Genomic DNA, 15,222 nt, shown 5'->3' with positions numbered 1-15,222 from the left:
CTTCTTCTTCTTCACTTCTTGGCAGACTCTGCTTTTCATTTTTCTGCTCGTAAATCAGAAATAATTCATTAAGTGCTTCAGTTTCGCAGACCGTACAGATTCTCATTCTTCAATCTTTGAGCTAATTACCAATTTAGATTCACGCAAGTGTAATTCCATTTACTCTCTGCATTTTTTACGTTTTCGTGTAAATTTTCTTTCTTAAATATGTGAGATTCGTTGTTTTTCCGTGATTTATTACTATTTCGTTCTTGTTTTATCTACTTTTTTTTGTAGCTTTTTGCTTGGCTTGGACTGGTTGATATAATTATGCGTGGGTTTATTTTTATGGTGATTTCTTTTGTTTCTTGAAAACATATTCTTGTAGTTATTTGAATTCGTGTTCAACTCTTTGCTTGCTCAGAAAGGGTGGTTTTCAAAGTAGAGATTTTATCTTGAAGAATCGGCATGCATTTATGGATAATCTATCTTTGAAAAAAAAAAAACAAACTGAGATTTTCATTTTCTTTCTTGGTGCAAATCATTATTTTATCGATTATCCATGTTGAATACACGATAAATTCTATGGATTATTTGTTTATTTATTATCTTTTAGGGGTTTAAGCATTCTTTTTTCCTTCAAATTCTCTGCAAACCGTTCTTGTTATTCTATTCTTTCTTAGTGAATCTCTTTTCAATGGTTTCCTCTAAATTCTCTGGTATTCTCCGTTTCTTTTCATTTTCTCTTGAGAATTGGTGTTATTTAGATCACTATTTCGTGTGGAATTATTCTGGTAATAAGTATGTGATTTCTCTCTTTATTTTCTTTTTTTCGCGTTATAACATTTGATTCCTTTTCGATTGTCTCTTTCAGATAATTCTTTTACTTTCCGTTAATTGAAGCATGAGTGGTGGTCACAAGCAGTTAAATTCCAAGACGCCAGCTTCACCACCTCAGCAAGAAAGCGAGTCTTCTACAAATGATATGAACAATCCTGTTGAAACAGTTAAAAGTGGTCATTCTTTTTCGGTTTTGCTCGAGTTCGCAGCTAATAATGATGTTGAGGGTTTTAAGCAATCTCTTACTAATTCAACAATGATTGATGAGGTTGGATTATTGAATTCTCGCCAAATGGCTTTGAAGAGGATGACACCGTTAATGGTAGCCGCTTTGTATGGTAGTGTTGAGGTTGTGAAACTTATTCTTTCTCTGTCGAAGGCGGATATAAACCGTTCCTGCGACCCAGATAATAGCACTGCCCTTCATTTTGCTGCTTCTGGTGGGTCTGTTGAAGCTATTGATGTTGTTAAGTTGCTTTTACGTGCCGGTGCAGATCCTAATGCGACTGATTCTCGCGGGCGTCGACCATTTGATGTCATTGTTTCTCACTCTAATCTTCCAAATGTGAAGGTTGCACTTAAGGAGCTACTAAAGAGGGATGGATCAATTCGTCAATCTGGTGAACTTTATGTTTCACCTAATTCAACACTGTCGCCATCAACACACAAGAAGAGACAATACCGAATCGATCTGTCCATCCCAGAGATTGGAAGCAGCATTTATGCTACTGATGAGTTCAGAATGTATGAATTCAAGATTCAACCATGTTCGCGATCTCGTTCACATGATTGGATGGAGTGCCCTTTTCTTCATCCTGGTGAGACAGCAAGGAGAAGAGACCCCAGAAAGTTCCGTTACAGTTTGGTGTCCTGCTATCATCATTATTATGCACCGCCATGTAGTCGTGGAGACCTGTGTGAATTTGCTCATGGGATTTTTGAGATCTTGCTACACCCATCACAGTACAGGACTCGGCTTTGCAAAGATGGCACAAGTTGCAACCGTCGGGTTTGCTGTTTTGCCCATACAGCTGAGGAACTAAGGCCTGTTGATTCGTACACAGGATCTGCTGTACCATCTTCTCCTCATTCAGCTACCTCTGCTGGTATAGCTGTGGGTTCAGCCATGTCACCTTCCCTATCTACTCCTCCCATGTCTCCTGGTAATGGCATTTCCCAAGCGGCCTGGCCTCAACAAAATGTTCCCACTTTGCACCTTGCAGACAGTCATCTCCAAATGGGGCGTCTAAGATCTTCTGTAAATACAAGAGAGTTTCAGTCTGATCGCTTTCAAGTGCAGCAACAGCGGGGGCTCTATGACTTATCCAGTTTCTCTGCGAATCTCAATGAGATTTTCCCCTCTCAGGTCTTGTCTCCTGGATACTCTGATCAATTTATGGCCTCACCCATTGTCTCTCAATCACATAGATCAGCAGTTTCTAATCAACTCTACCAGCAAGAATCCATGTTTTCCCCTGCCAAAACAAGTGCGGTCTCTCCCAAAAATTTTCAGCATTCTCTTTTGCAGCCTTCATTTCAGAACAATAAGCCTCTAACCCCATCGAGTTCTAAGGTATCTGCTTTTGCCAACCGTGAGAATCAACAGCAACAATTACCCGGCTTCAGCTCTCCAAAGCTTGGATCAAACCTTTCTCATGACCTTGGTTATAATCTATGGCGTAATCTTGGATCAACTGACTTTCTTAGTTCCCCTGGAAGTTATTGGTCGACGCAATGGGAATCACCTACTGGGAAACTAGATTGGCCTGTTGAGTCAGAGGAACCTGGTCGATCGCACAAGTCATCTTCCACAGGGCATAATGCAAAGGAGCCTGAAGTTTTACTGGTTCAATCTCCGGCGAAGGAATTGCGATCTGATACCAGGGAAATGACAAACAGTTCAGCCTCAGACGCGACGGCGACTGTCGAATGTTCTAATCCGAAACAATATACATAAGGAATTGCGATCTGATGCCTAACCTTGAACTCCTTTTTACTGAGATTTGAGGTAGCACAACTTACTTAGGTATTTCATTTAGTTTGTTGATTATACTGGAGTCCAGAAGGTGACATTTACAATTATAAGTCATTTTTACGTCAAAATTGTTATTACTGAACTGTAAACTCAATTCAGTAAGGGATGGGAAAAAGCCCACCTTGTTTCAGCAGTTTCTCAGCCACCTTTGTAAAAAGATTTGAAATTCTTCTTTTGTACTTTAAAAGTAGGATTGCATTTTTTTTTTTTTGTTAAGATGAACCAAAAGAAAGAAAAAGGAAGATAAAAGATCACTCATTTATTATTTTTCTCTTCCATCTCAAACTTTTCCTACATTGGTTTTCTTTAATGCTTTGACTAGTTCTTGTGGACGTATTGGACATATTTAATCACAAGGAAAATGGGTCCACATGTAAATAAATTATTGCGGAAATCGACAGTGACAGGAAGTGGGACATTTGTTCTTTTATTGTTCTACTAACATTGAACTAAACATTTGTCACTATCAACATTACTTTTGCACTATCTTATTATTATTCTCATCTCATTCTTGATTAATAAGCATTGCTTTTCTCCATCTCCCTCTATTTGTGGTTTTCTTTCTTCTGTTTCAATGAAAACATGGGAATATGTGATCACTGATGAGGTGGATCCTAACAAGGTGATAGTTTTCTTCTTTCTTTTCTTTTTTTTTTGGGGGGGTTTGGCGGGTGGAGATGGTCCTTTTGGGAGAATATTGCTAATTATTTCAGGGTTGTTTTTGGATACTTTTCATCAAAATTTTTTATCAGACTTAACATTAACATGTAGAGAAATCAGCCATGAAAAAAAAAAAAAAAAAAAAAACTCCTCATCCTTAATCTACCATAGTGGGATTTTGATGATATGATGTGCTAGTATCATAATTATCAGTGAACGAAGACTTTCAATCGAAGCTAGTCAAATATAACGTTTTAACCCACAACTTGGCGTTAAATAGGCGTTACAGTGGCTGTATATCTTAATTTGTAATTCAAGTATCTAATTCTGCATTATAAATATAGTGCCATTTTGGAATCGTTTCCAAAAACGTTTTTCACGTTTTTCAAGAATTAAAAAATGAAAACGCACCCAAAAATGCGTTTAGCACTGTATATCCAGGATCGTTTCAGTTACTGCACCCCCACTCTTGTTATTATTTTAAATATTATTACATGTTTTTAAAAATTAAACCACCAAACACAATTTCAGTTTTTTTTAAACTGAAAACATTATCGAAATTAAAACTACCAAACGCATTATTAAAAATGATTCCAAAATGAAAATAAAAACGTTTTCGTTTTCATTTTCATACAAAAAATAAAATCATTTTGGAACGAATTTCAAACGCACCCATAAAGTTTGGTGAAGGAAAAAGGAAAGAAAAATGGCGATATCCAATTTTTTGTGCGCTTAACAAAAGGTAACAAAAAGCGATTGATATTACCGATATCTGCACAGATTGAATGATTTAAGAAAGAAACAAAATTATGGAAAATCATTGCAACGTTGGTTGCTACTTGCTAATTACTATGCAAATGTAAGTGCATTTTAGGAGTGAAAATCTCTAGCTTCTATATAACTGATAGTCAGGTTTACCTTTCTCCAATGAACTAAAAATGAAAAAGGTTTTTATCTCATTTGCTCCAAACACCAGAGTGTGAGCTTCCAAGTCTTCAGTTTCCATGTGAACTTAAGGCGTTTCGAACTATTCTTCTTCTTCTTCATTCAAAACCCCTTGGATGTCGGGAATATATCCACTTTCTTTGATTAATGCTGTTAGAGAACATAGATTTTCGTAAATTATGTTTGACTGAGGGTGTGACGCGTCACCAGCAGCAAAACAATGTACTTCGCTTCGAACAACAATCCAGCTTATTCCTGGAGACTTTCTTAATCCCTTTTCTTGGAGCCACGTCCTTATCTTCCTCACCTCTAGCCAAAGACCTGCTGAGGCGTAGATGTTAGACAGCAATATATAGTTTCCTGCATTCATGGGTTCTAATTCAACAAGTTTCTCGAATATTGTTGCAGCTAACTTTGTGTCAGAATTAACTCGACAAGCACTGAGCAAAGCCCTCCACAACGATGCATCCAGTTCAATAGGCATTGATTCGATAAACTCTCTGGCTTCATTCAAGCGTCCTCCTCGGCAAAGAAGATCAACCACACAACCATAATGAACAAGCTCGGGTTTTATCTTGAATTCATGAACCATCATTTGGAAAAACTGCAATCCCTTCTCTATAAATCCACAATGTCTGCAAGCAGATAGAATAGCTATGAAAGTTGCGGCGTTTGGTTGCATACCATCTTCTAGCATTTGCAAGAATGCAAGAATAGAATCAACTCCGCAACCGTGCATAGAATAGCCAGTTATCAGGGCGTTCCATGAGATGATATTTCTTCTCGGTAAAAGTTTGAAGACTTTTTCAGCATTTTGCACGCTACCACATCTAGCATACATCGTCACAAAAGCATTTGCAAGAGACAAATTGTTAGCGAAAGAGGCTTGCCTCCTAGTCACGAAAGCGTGCAAGCATTGGCCTTGAGGACGAGCGGCGAGATGAGTACACGACGAAAGCATGTTTATGATTGTGACACCGTTAGGTTCTACTTCTGAAATCATACGGCTGAAAAGTAATTGAGCTTTCTCACCTTGGTTGTTTCTAACATAGCTAGCAATTAACGCATTCCATGAAATCACATCCCTATCAGGAAAATTCTCAAATAGATTCCTAGCCGTTGCTTCATCGCCACAATTCATGTACATATCTGTCAGTGCAGTGTTGAAAGATAGGTCGATTTCAATGCCAAGTTTTATAACAAAACCATGAACTGCTCTCCCAATATTCAGACAGGTTTCGTCATCACAAGCAGCAAGGATAGATATCACTGTATGCGAGTTGGGTGTCATTTTAGTGGCTCGCATTGCCTCAAATAGGTTCCAAGCTTCATTCCTCAACTTGTTGCAGGCCAATGCCATGATCAAAGTGTTCCATGAGATGACATCTGGACCTGTCATGTCGTCAAAAACCTTTTGGGCAGCTTCGGTACAGTTTAATTCAGCATACATACCTAAGAATGCATTTCCAAGAGAAACATCATCTATTTCCATTCCACTTTTGATCGCATGAGCATGTAAACTTTTTCCATTTCTCACTCCATCAGCTAAATTTGGACATGAAGATGCCATTATAGCAATAGTTCTTTCATCTTCTCTTACGCCTTCCGTTCGCATAGAAACAAACAAGCTCAAAGCTTCGTCACAAATGCCGTATTCTATGTATGCATATATCATAGAATTCCACAAAGCAACATCACGGTTAGGGACATTTTCAAATAACCTACATGCCAAATCTAAACTGCGACAATCACAATACATATTAAGCAAGGCATTTACTATGAACAAATTATTTCTGTAACCATACTTAATAGCCAGTTGATGGATTTGCATACCCAAATTGCGAAATCCAAGTTCTGCACAGGCTTGAGCTACAACAAGTACTGTAATCGAATCAAACTTATTAACCCCATCTACAAGCAAATGCACAAAAAGATTACAAGCCTCCAAGTTCTCCCCCATGTCAACATACCCGGTAATTATCGCATTCCAACTCACAGTGTTCTTCACATCCATCAAATCAAACACAAGGCGCGAAATCCTCGCATCAAATCTCGAATAAAACCCAATCAAAGCAGTCCCCACATGAAGGTCCAAATCAAACAGTCCATTCCTCAAACAATAACCATGAATCTCCTGTCCCAACCTCAACTCATCAAGCTCTCTACAAGTTGAAAGAAGTCCCACAACAGTACGCGAATTGGGTTTAAGTCCCTCGCTCTGCATTCGCATAAACAACGAAACCGCCTTCTCAAAATAACAGCAACCCACATACCCATATATCATGGCATTCCACAAAACGACATCTCTTTCACGCATTTTGTCGAACACTTCACGGGCATCATCGACGAGCCCACATTTCCCGTAAAAGTCGACAACGGAAGTCCCAACTCGGACATCTTCGATCAAACCCGTGCCCCGAATACTCCAATGAATTTTCTTTCCTCTCTCGACATCATTCAGCCTCGTGCAGGCCTTGAGAACGAGAGGTAGAGTGGCATTATCGGGAGCTATGCCGAGAGATTCCATGTGGGTATATGTAGAGAGAATTGCGTGGTCATTGTTGAACTTGGTATGGTGCTTGATGACCGAGTTCCAGTCTTTTGGGTCGGTGATTCGGAAGTTATTGGGCATGAAAGGAAGCTTTTGAAGGTTTCGAATTGGAAATATATCCATTGAGTAGTGATGTTCCTTCACATTTGGCGGGAATGTGAAGAAGAAGAAGAAGATAACACTGGGATCAACTGATGAGTGGCCACTGGCCACGGTTGACCGTTGAAGTTTTGTACTTTTATGTCTCTTGCTTATGTGCTTTGAGTGAAAAACGACAGGTTGACTGTATTAATTAGGTCCGAAGCGACATTGTTCTTTAACTTGATAAGCTACGCTTTTTTTTTTTTTTAGTTTTAAATTTTATTGTCGTTTGTTTTAAGACAAACGACAAACCGTTTTTGACAAACGAAATGATTCCTTTTAAAACGATATTTAGTTTCCTTATGAATTCTGCCGTCGTTTAAGTCGTAAAACGAATATGTTTAGGCCCCGTTCACTTCGTTGATTCGAGTTTAGAATTCGAGTTTTTCTACAGTAAAAAGCTCTCACAAACAATCACATCTAACTTTTTTGCTACAGTAAAAAGCTCTCACATAAAATCACATCTCAACTCGAATTTTAAACTCAAATCAGCGAAGTGAACAGACCCTTAGATATTCCTTGGCTGTATTCTTTTACCAAACCGCTTGTCGTTTATTGAGTAAGTTTGGTGCTGTTTGGCTGCAAAAAGGAAACGTCACTTCAAAATTTCATCTGTCGTTATGAGTGAACGACATATGCTTTGATAAAATACGTAAACGATAACAACAAATGAAACGACAAGAAAAACAATAATATCATGGAAGAACGAAAAAAAATCCTCAAAATTTCATGAAGAACTCGAAAACGGCAACAACGATAAACAAACACAAAAACTTGAACAACTATGAAGTAACATGAACTTAAAAACGACAGAAAAAAGATGACAATGCCCTAAAACGACAAAAAATAAGAAAAGGACGACCAGATCATATGCCTTAAAATAACTTGACAACCGGTACAAATAACACAAAGAGTGAAGAACGACAACAAATGTGAACATTTTAACCAAAATACGACAACACACGAGGAAGCAATAAGACCGTAAAAGAAAGAAAAAGAAAGACAACAAAAGTCGAATCGTGATGGAAAAGGCTACGACAAGTGAGAAAATGGCAGAAAGGTGGAACGACAAAATAGCACAAGGCAACAAATGAAAAGACGGAAGCAGCATAGAAAACAAAAGCGCCATTTAGGAAACGACAACCATAAAAGAAGCAAAGTGAAAAGCGACGGAATTCGAACCATGACATAAAAAGCTAGAACAAAATGGGAAAACGATAGCAAGATGGGAAAACAAAATTGCAAACGACAAGAAGGGAGAAACATTAAAAACAAAAAAAAAATCGAAAAAACTACATAGAGACAACCGTAAACAAGATGAAAACGGCAAAAGACTCAAACCTAGTCGATAAGAATTAACAAAATAGACAAGAACGGATACGACAACAAATAAGAAAAAGGTAACACCGTGAAAGAAACAAATTGGATGAAAAGTCAAACCATAACGTTAAAAGCTCCAAAGAACTGCAAAACCACGTAACACTCAAAAGAACATTTAAAAGTGCTCGTGAAAGTAACAAGATGAAAAATGAAAAGTAGAACCATAACGTAAAAAGCAACTGAACATTCAAACGACAACATGCGACGAGGTCACACATTCCTCGTGGAATTCAACACAGTTTGGCTACGAGGAAACGGTGATAACAACAGTTTAGTTTTTTTTTAAAAAAAATGATATGTAAACATTTTTATTTATTTTTCAAAGTCTCTTTTATGATTATTTTGCTATCAAAATTTAGTAGTGACGCTGGTTGTTCTGATTTACCAATTATTTTTCTTTGATTAATTACACTAATGTGGAGTTTATGATTCATTCCAAAATGCCACGGAAGAAAACATCATGATTTTCTGAATATACTCTTTATGAATTTATAGCAACATATAACATACTGCTAGAGCATACTAATACACTTTTTTTTTAATTTTTAATTTTTTTTCTTCTTGCGTTGTTTTCTCACATAACAGATATCTACTACTCTAAGTTTTTATGCACAAGTAAATACAGAACTGTAGAAATTTTCCAGCCATCAAAACTCCAAAGAATACAATAAAAAGAAGACTGCAAAAATAACTTGAACTACGCCAAATGAGATTCCATATGAAGTAATTGAAACAAATTTGCAACTTCAGAGAAGAACAAGAAGAAGCAAATTAGCCCCTGGAATGTAGAAATTCCCAAGGTCCTGTTCCTGTCCCTATCCTGCAATACAGAAAGTAATTTAATTTAACAAGTGAGTTTATATAGTTTTGTGGGTATATTTTTTGCTTATCTGTGAAAGTTTTTTACCTCCAAAATCCAGCAAATGTTCGAAGACTCATGTAGATAGTCAAAGCAACCCAGATTCCAACAAAACCATTTGTGGAGGAGAGAACAAAGAGACATAGGATGCTGAGAATAGCCACCAAAACCTTAAAAGAAAAAAGAAAAGAATTTAGCCACATTTATGTCTTTCATTTTATATCTTTCATTGCTTGTTATGAGATGAGATAGTACTTGCCATGGAGAATGCTGAATATGCAAAATCAGATGCTCCAAAGTTGACACCGTCGAAAACAAACGCCAAAGCGTTGATGGGTTGAGTAGCTGCAACAAACTGATTTTCAAGTACAAGATATGTTTATTAGTTCCAGCACCATTGAAGAGTGAAAAAAGAAGTAAGGATATTGCTCTTTTCATCTTTTGTTTATAAAAGGAGGAGGAGATACCGGAATCCCTATGCTGATGAGACGGAGAACATTGACATCACTCGTAAACAACTTAGCCCCAAACTGCATTCCCACTCCAAGGAATATCGCAAGCATCAACCCGAGAACCAAGCCTAACTGCAAGTTTAAAGCGCGTTTTTACTTTAGAGAAAATGAAACTACAATGGAAGAAATTTTGTCCTTCTAGAATGCCATTTAGTAGTACCTGTAATACTCTGGATGCAGTGGCAGTCGCCCTGTCGTAGTCTTTTTGCGCAAATGCACTTGCAAGAATAGCCTGAACAAGTCATTCCAAAAGAATAGGGAAGTGAAACATGTTCTTCTCTAGTTCTGTTTTTCATTCTTGGAACAGATTACTAAAAGAGAAAAGCATACATAAATTTCACTTAAAAAGTTTTATTAGGCGTAAAAGTGATGCTAATAAGCAGTTCATAAACAGAGGAAAATTTCTAACCTGACCAGCAACTGCAAGTCCATCAGCAAGAAGAGATGTTGCCAACCAAACCTGAAGGCAGACCTGAAAAGCAGCCATGGATGTCGACCCCTGGCGTGCAGCGAGCGATGCAGCCAGAGTCACACAGAATGTAACGGCCACCACCCTCATTAATAACAGAAAACCTGGAGTTCAAGCATGAAAGAAGAAAGAACTAATGGGCTATCATACTTAGTGACTGTAAAGAGTAAATAGGCCTCCACTTGACGTACATATGTCTAACATTCTTTTAGTTTCATGTTGGTGTTTATTCTCCATTTTTCAAGACAAAGTCTTACCATTTTTGAGAAATCGACCGAATTGAAGGTGTTTGATACTCGGGGGTAAGAGATCAACTTTATCCATGAGTCTCCACAAAAGTATAATTGAAATCAAGTACCTGGCAAAATTATAACAATATGAGACAGTTTTTCAAAATAACAAGAAATAAAACATATATAAAAGTGAGAATTTTTCATGTTTGGTCCAGGATCTAGATAAACTTACTGAGAAATGACATGGGCGATAGCTGCGCCACTGACACCGAGATGAAGAACAAATATGAAGATCGGATCTAAAATAATATTAGCCACATCTCCTGCCACTGATTTTGAAACAGAAACTAAGAATCAGAATTTTTTCTACTAGAGTTGAAAAGATCAAACCACACAAGTTCCAAAGTATTGAACTCCGGAAAATATACCGGTCGCGTATAAAGGTGTTTTTGTATCCTTAAATCCACGGAACACTCCTTGCATTGCTAAAGATAGAAGAACTGCAGGAGCACCAAGGGACCTCAATGTCAAGTACTGCTGTGCATGCTTTAGCATAGGGGAATCCTTCATAGAAACAGCATGAAGTGTTTAGTGACATGTAACTAGAATAACCAGAACTTCGTGTCAACTATAAAGGAAAAGGAAAAATGCAGCAATATAAGTTTATTGAGAACCTACAGAACTGATTCCCATAAAGTTCAGCAGAGGTTTTGCTCCAGATATGAGGAATATAGCTTGAAGCAGGCCAAGGACTCCACCGATCACCATTGCTGATGAGGCTGATGGAATATGTCTTCTCCCAGGCTCGACCGTCTCTATATCAAAGCTTTCACCAGCTGGTTTTGATACTATATTTTGTTAAAGAAGGGAACTGATATAAGGGAAGTTCATAAGCAATAAAAATCTTGCCCAAGTAGTTGCAGAGAAAAATTAGAGGCCTTGGAGAAGTACTTAAGACCTTGCCTATATGGGACATGGAATTATGGAAAAAAGGCTTACCATTTTCTGCTATCAACTGTTGATGTTCAACATTTACAGACGAACCTGCTTCGAGATTCTCACACTCTAGTGTCTCTTCGGCACTTACTCTTCCAATGGTATCTTCTTCCGCAACAAAAGATGTTGTGACACTGACGAGGGGGAATATCGCAATCCGTGACACTTGATTGAACAGAGCAATAGAAACTCCCACAGCAGCAAGCTCCACTGAACCTGAATAGATAAAAAATGCAAGAACAAAGTCTCTCAACCAACTGTATATTGGCCACACCAATTACACAATAAGATATTAAATCCGCAAGAATATTGAAAAAATTCATAAATAAACAATAAAAGGACATACCGATTTGGCCTATGAATGCTGTGTCAACTAGAGAAGCGATCGGATCAGCTGTTAAAGCCAGAGCTGCAGGGAATGCAATAGAAGCTATTTCCAAGCCAAGTTTGTCCAATCTAAAGACGTGTCTGCTCATACAACAGAGAATATATTTTAAGCTCTTACACATCAGTACCCAAAAAAAAAAAAAATGAACAAAACTTCATTTGAAGTTAGTACCTAGCATGCTTAAAGAAGATGCATATAGGAAGTCTCATGTTGTTCTCACATGAATATGAATCATCCTTTTCATCCATCATTTACAAAAGCCAATTCAGCAAAAGTGTCTTCTTTACAAGCAGCGGTTTCTGTACAGCTTGTGAAGCTGAATCGTCAAAAGCCCAATACTAATGCCAGAATTAAAGACAATACCAGAATTTACAAAAGTCTCACAGTGTAGATTATTGAAATTTAGAACATTTAATTTGAAAGCCAAGCCAAGCCAAGCCAAGATGGACAAAAGAATGATAAAGATGCATCTAAGAACAGTTCAAGAACACCAACAGCATTAAGACCAGGCTTCAAATAAAGCGATCAAAATATTAATATTAACCATATCATCAACAAAGAGTTTGGCTACAAAGTTAACCATCTGACAGAGAAACTGGGAAAAAACCAAGTTTTGCCAAAAAGAGAGAATCCATAACTAAGCTACTGAAAAGACCAAATTTTGCTAAGAATGAAAATATCATTTCATCAACACTCATATATCTATATATAAATATAAAAAAAAATCAAAAAAAAAATTCAATGCACCTTTTACTTGCAAGAAATAGGTATTTGGAGAAAGAAAGTTCAATGAAGTTTCCAAAAAAGCTCTATATTCTCGGGGAAAAAAAGTACCTGGAGGAAATTCAACAGGAAGTCCTATGAAGTTTTCCACAATAATCTATGTTTTTCCAACCATGTATTTATAGATTCTTTAGATACTTTGATGTATAATTCAAATCATGAAAGTCTTCAAATCTTGAGTCCAAGGAAGAAACCAAGTATCTGATGTAATTTGGTGTTGAAAGGTCAACAAGCACCAACCCTATATCACAACAATCACTTCACTAGCCTGCTATCTAAAAACTAAATTTAAAGCACACACTAGATTTTTCAACCCCATTGACGTTTTAGCTCTGAATTATTGAATACCCATAAATCATATACCAAATGAGCTTCAAAATTCAAAACCCAGTTGAGAAAAATTGATAAAACTTTTTCAAGAACACAAACATAACTAAATGATGATCTTTCAAGAGAAGGAATCAATCAAGCAAAAAAGGTTGAGGCTAAAAATATGGTAAGCTAAAGAGGTGGCCCACTTGTCAAAGAAAATCATTGAGGGCTTTCCATATTCCACAAAAGCTGGTTTTGCAGCATGTTTCACAACACCAAAACTGCCACGGAAGCCATAACAATGCGGCTCTACCGGCTTCAAGAGAAACGTCTATTAAAAGGGCCACTGCATGCTTATGAATGAATGCCACGTGTCCAACACTGACTTTCATAATGATGCTTAATGCATCACAGGTATGGAAAACGACAATTAAGAAAGCAAAAGAGCGAACAATTTTCTTTTGAAAAATTGTTCTTTTTTTTTGTCGCGAGGGATTGAAAAATTGATTAGCATGCAATATTATAATTAATGTTTAATTATAAATTTAGTACGAGTTTAAAAATACTCTTTAATATAATATTATTTATTGTGTGAAATTTTTTATACTTTATATTTTGAGTAAATTTCTTACTAAATATATCATAAGAAAAATTTAACATTTAATTGTTATTAATTAAAATATTTATTTTTTTAATGTAAAAATAATCAACAAAGCATAAAATTTACAGAGAATATTGCTATTAGTTAGATGTACAGTGAAAGTTTTAATTTAAATATAAAATAAAATTTAAATTTATGTTTAGTAAGGGTGAAAAGCATAGAGAGTAGTCATTTTGTACTGTTTAAAAATGATTTGAACGGTTGAATTTGAAGACATAGCTAAACTCTAAATTGTGTTGTTTAACTCAGTTTAAATAGAAAATATAATTCAAACTATATACTTATTAAGTTAAAAGGTTCTCTAAAAAAACGTGTTGATCTAAAAGATAAACTGCACACCTTTAAAAAAAATCAATCAATATAAATTTAAGTACGCTTCCGTTTACAAATTTATTAATACTTAGACCTCGTTCACTTCATGGATTTGAGTTTTCAATTCGAGCTGAGATGTGACATTTTCTGAGAGCTTTTTACTGTAACAAAAAAAGTTAGATGTGACATTTTTTGATAGTTTTTTACTGTAAAAACTTAAAATTAAAAACTCGAATCGGTGAAATGAACGATGCCTTAATAATTTAACATGAATATTTTTAACTTTTAGATGATGATTTTTACCAAATTATTAATTTTTTAACGAGTGATATCAGAATCTTTTCCTGTTAAATCTCCATGGGTCTTGAAATGTTTCTAAGATATGCAACTAAGCAGTCCCTGAGACCAATCTCCATGGATCTCCAAGACCAATCTTCGTGGGTCTCTGAGACCAATCGCCGAAGCTCGTAGAGGCTGATCTCGCCGGAAACCCGCCGTTGTTAGGTGGCGAGCATGAGTAGCACGACCCCCCATTTTCGCCAAGGTCTTCGACGGCGAAGTAGGGGGGCGGTAAGACCTGGGCACTAAGGGTGGGAGTGGGGGAATCTGGGCTGTGGGATGAACGCCAGGGTGGGGGGTTGATGGAGTTTCTTTGATCTGGGTTTTTGGAACAAGATCTGAGAAATATGGATGAGCTTTTTTATTTTTTATTTTATTTTTTTAAAATCTTTTATTTCATTGTATTAAATATAATTATGAAGCAAAATAAATAGAAAGGTAATTTAGACACGTTATATTTTAAAAATCGATTTCAAGGTATCCAAAAAATATTTTTCAAAACGTTGATGTAGCATTTTAATATTATTAAAAAATAAAATATAAAAATTATGGGCCTGTTTGTTTGTGTTTTCATTTTCATTTTTCACGATTTTCAAAGCAAAAAAATGAAAACGGGTGTTAAAAACGTGTTTGGTGCAAATTTTTTTTAAAAACAAAACCAAAAACGTTTTTGTCTTTTTGTGGAAATCAGAAAATGAAAAAAAAGTGTTTTCATTTTCTCGTTTTCGTTTTCTGTTTTCTGAAAACGGATTTCACTTTTTTTTTTTTTTTTCATTTTCTTCCCTCTTTTCTGAAATTTTGTATTATATATGTTTATTTAATATAAT

At 36.3% G+C, this 15,222-nt stretch overlaps 3 protein-coding genes across 9 annotated transcripts in view; 1 reads left to right on the top strand and 2 right to left on the bottom strand.

Annotated features, from left to right (window-relative positions):
- Positions 1 to 883: 883 nt before the first annotated feature.
- LOC21398396 (zinc finger CCCH domain-containing protein 30) lies at positions 884 to 2,776 on the top strand. Its single transcript, XM_010104042.1, has one exon. It carries the CDS (start codon positions 884 to 886, stop codon positions 2,774 to 2,776), a length of 1,893 nt encoding a protein of 630 aa, XP_010102344.1.
- A 1,577-nt stretch (positions 2,777 to 4,353) lies between these two features.
- On the bottom strand, positions 4,354 to 7,210 carry LOC21398395 (putative pentatricopeptide repeat-containing protein At3g23330). Its single transcript, XM_010104041.2, has one exon. The coding sequence runs from the start codon at positions 7,131 to 7,133 to the stop codon at positions 4,542 to 4,544; it is 2,592 nt and encodes an 863-aa protein (XP_010102343.2). The 5' UTR covers positions 7,134 to 7,210; the 3' UTR covers positions 4,354 to 4,541.
- Positions 7,211 to 9,080: 1,870 nt separating this feature from the next.
- LOC21398394 (protein DETOXIFICATION 42) overlaps positions 9,081 to 15,222 on the bottom strand; it is a 7,859-nt gene continuing 1,717 nt past the window's right edge. The window contains exons 1-14 of one of the 7 annotated variants that reach the window (XM_024169473.1): positions 13,290 to 13,358; positions 12,160 to 12,326; positions 11,947 to 12,068; positions 11,604 to 11,816; positions 11,283 to 11,452; positions 11,033 to 11,168; positions 10,837 to 10,933; positions 10,629 to 10,729; positions 10,312 to 10,475; positions 10,063 to 10,134; positions 9,858 to 9,974; positions 9,650 to 9,745; positions 9,439 to 9,560; positions 9,081 to 9,351 (exon numbers count right to left, since the gene is read on the bottom strand). In XM_024169473.1, the coding sequence (XP_024025241.1) occupies positions 9,303 to 9,351; positions 9,439 to 9,560; positions 9,650 to 9,745; positions 9,858 to 9,974; positions 10,063 to 10,134; positions 10,312 to 10,475; positions 10,629 to 10,729; positions 10,837 to 10,933; positions 11,033 to 11,168; positions 11,283 to 11,452; positions 11,604 to 11,816; positions 11,947 to 12,068; positions 12,160 to 12,239 (1,539 nt within the window). In that variant the 5' untranslated portion in view covers positions 12,240 to 12,326; positions 13,290 to 13,358 and the 3' untranslated portion in view covers positions 9,081 to 9,302. Of the gene's footprint in view, positions 9,352 to 9,438; positions 9,561 to 9,649; positions 9,746 to 9,857; positions 9,975 to 10,062; positions 10,135 to 10,311; positions 10,476 to 10,628; positions 10,730 to 10,836; positions 10,934 to 11,032; positions 11,169 to 11,282; positions 11,453 to 11,603; positions 11,817 to 11,946; positions 12,069 to 12,159; positions 12,635 to 12,822; positions 13,021 to 13,289; positions 13,359 to 15,222 lie in introns of those variants that run through there. The other 6 variants (XM_024169469.1, XM_024169476.1, XM_024169474.1 and 3 more) reach the window with 6 other exon arrangements.

Source organism: Morus notabilis, unplaced genomic scaffold, assembly GCF_000414095.1.
Source record: "Morus notabilis unplaced genomic scaffold, ASM41409v2 Scaffold1005, whole genome shotgun sequence".
Classification (NCBI taxonomy): Eukaryota; Viridiplantae; Streptophyta; class Magnoliopsida; order Rosales; family Moraceae; genus Morus; species Morus notabilis.
Note: the sequence above shows the minus strand (reverse complement) of the source record. Positions and strands in the feature narration are given on the sequence as shown.

Excerpts from the sequence above, each read along its gene's own strand:
- LOC21398396 (XM_010104042.1), top strand. The coding sequence starts at position 884 with ATGAGTGGTGGTCACAAGCAGTTAAATTCCAAGACGCCAGCTTCACCA.
- LOC21398395 (XM_010104041.2), bottom strand. The coding sequence starts at position 7,133 with ATGGATATATTTCCAATTCGAAACCTTCAAAAGCTTCCTTTCATGCCC.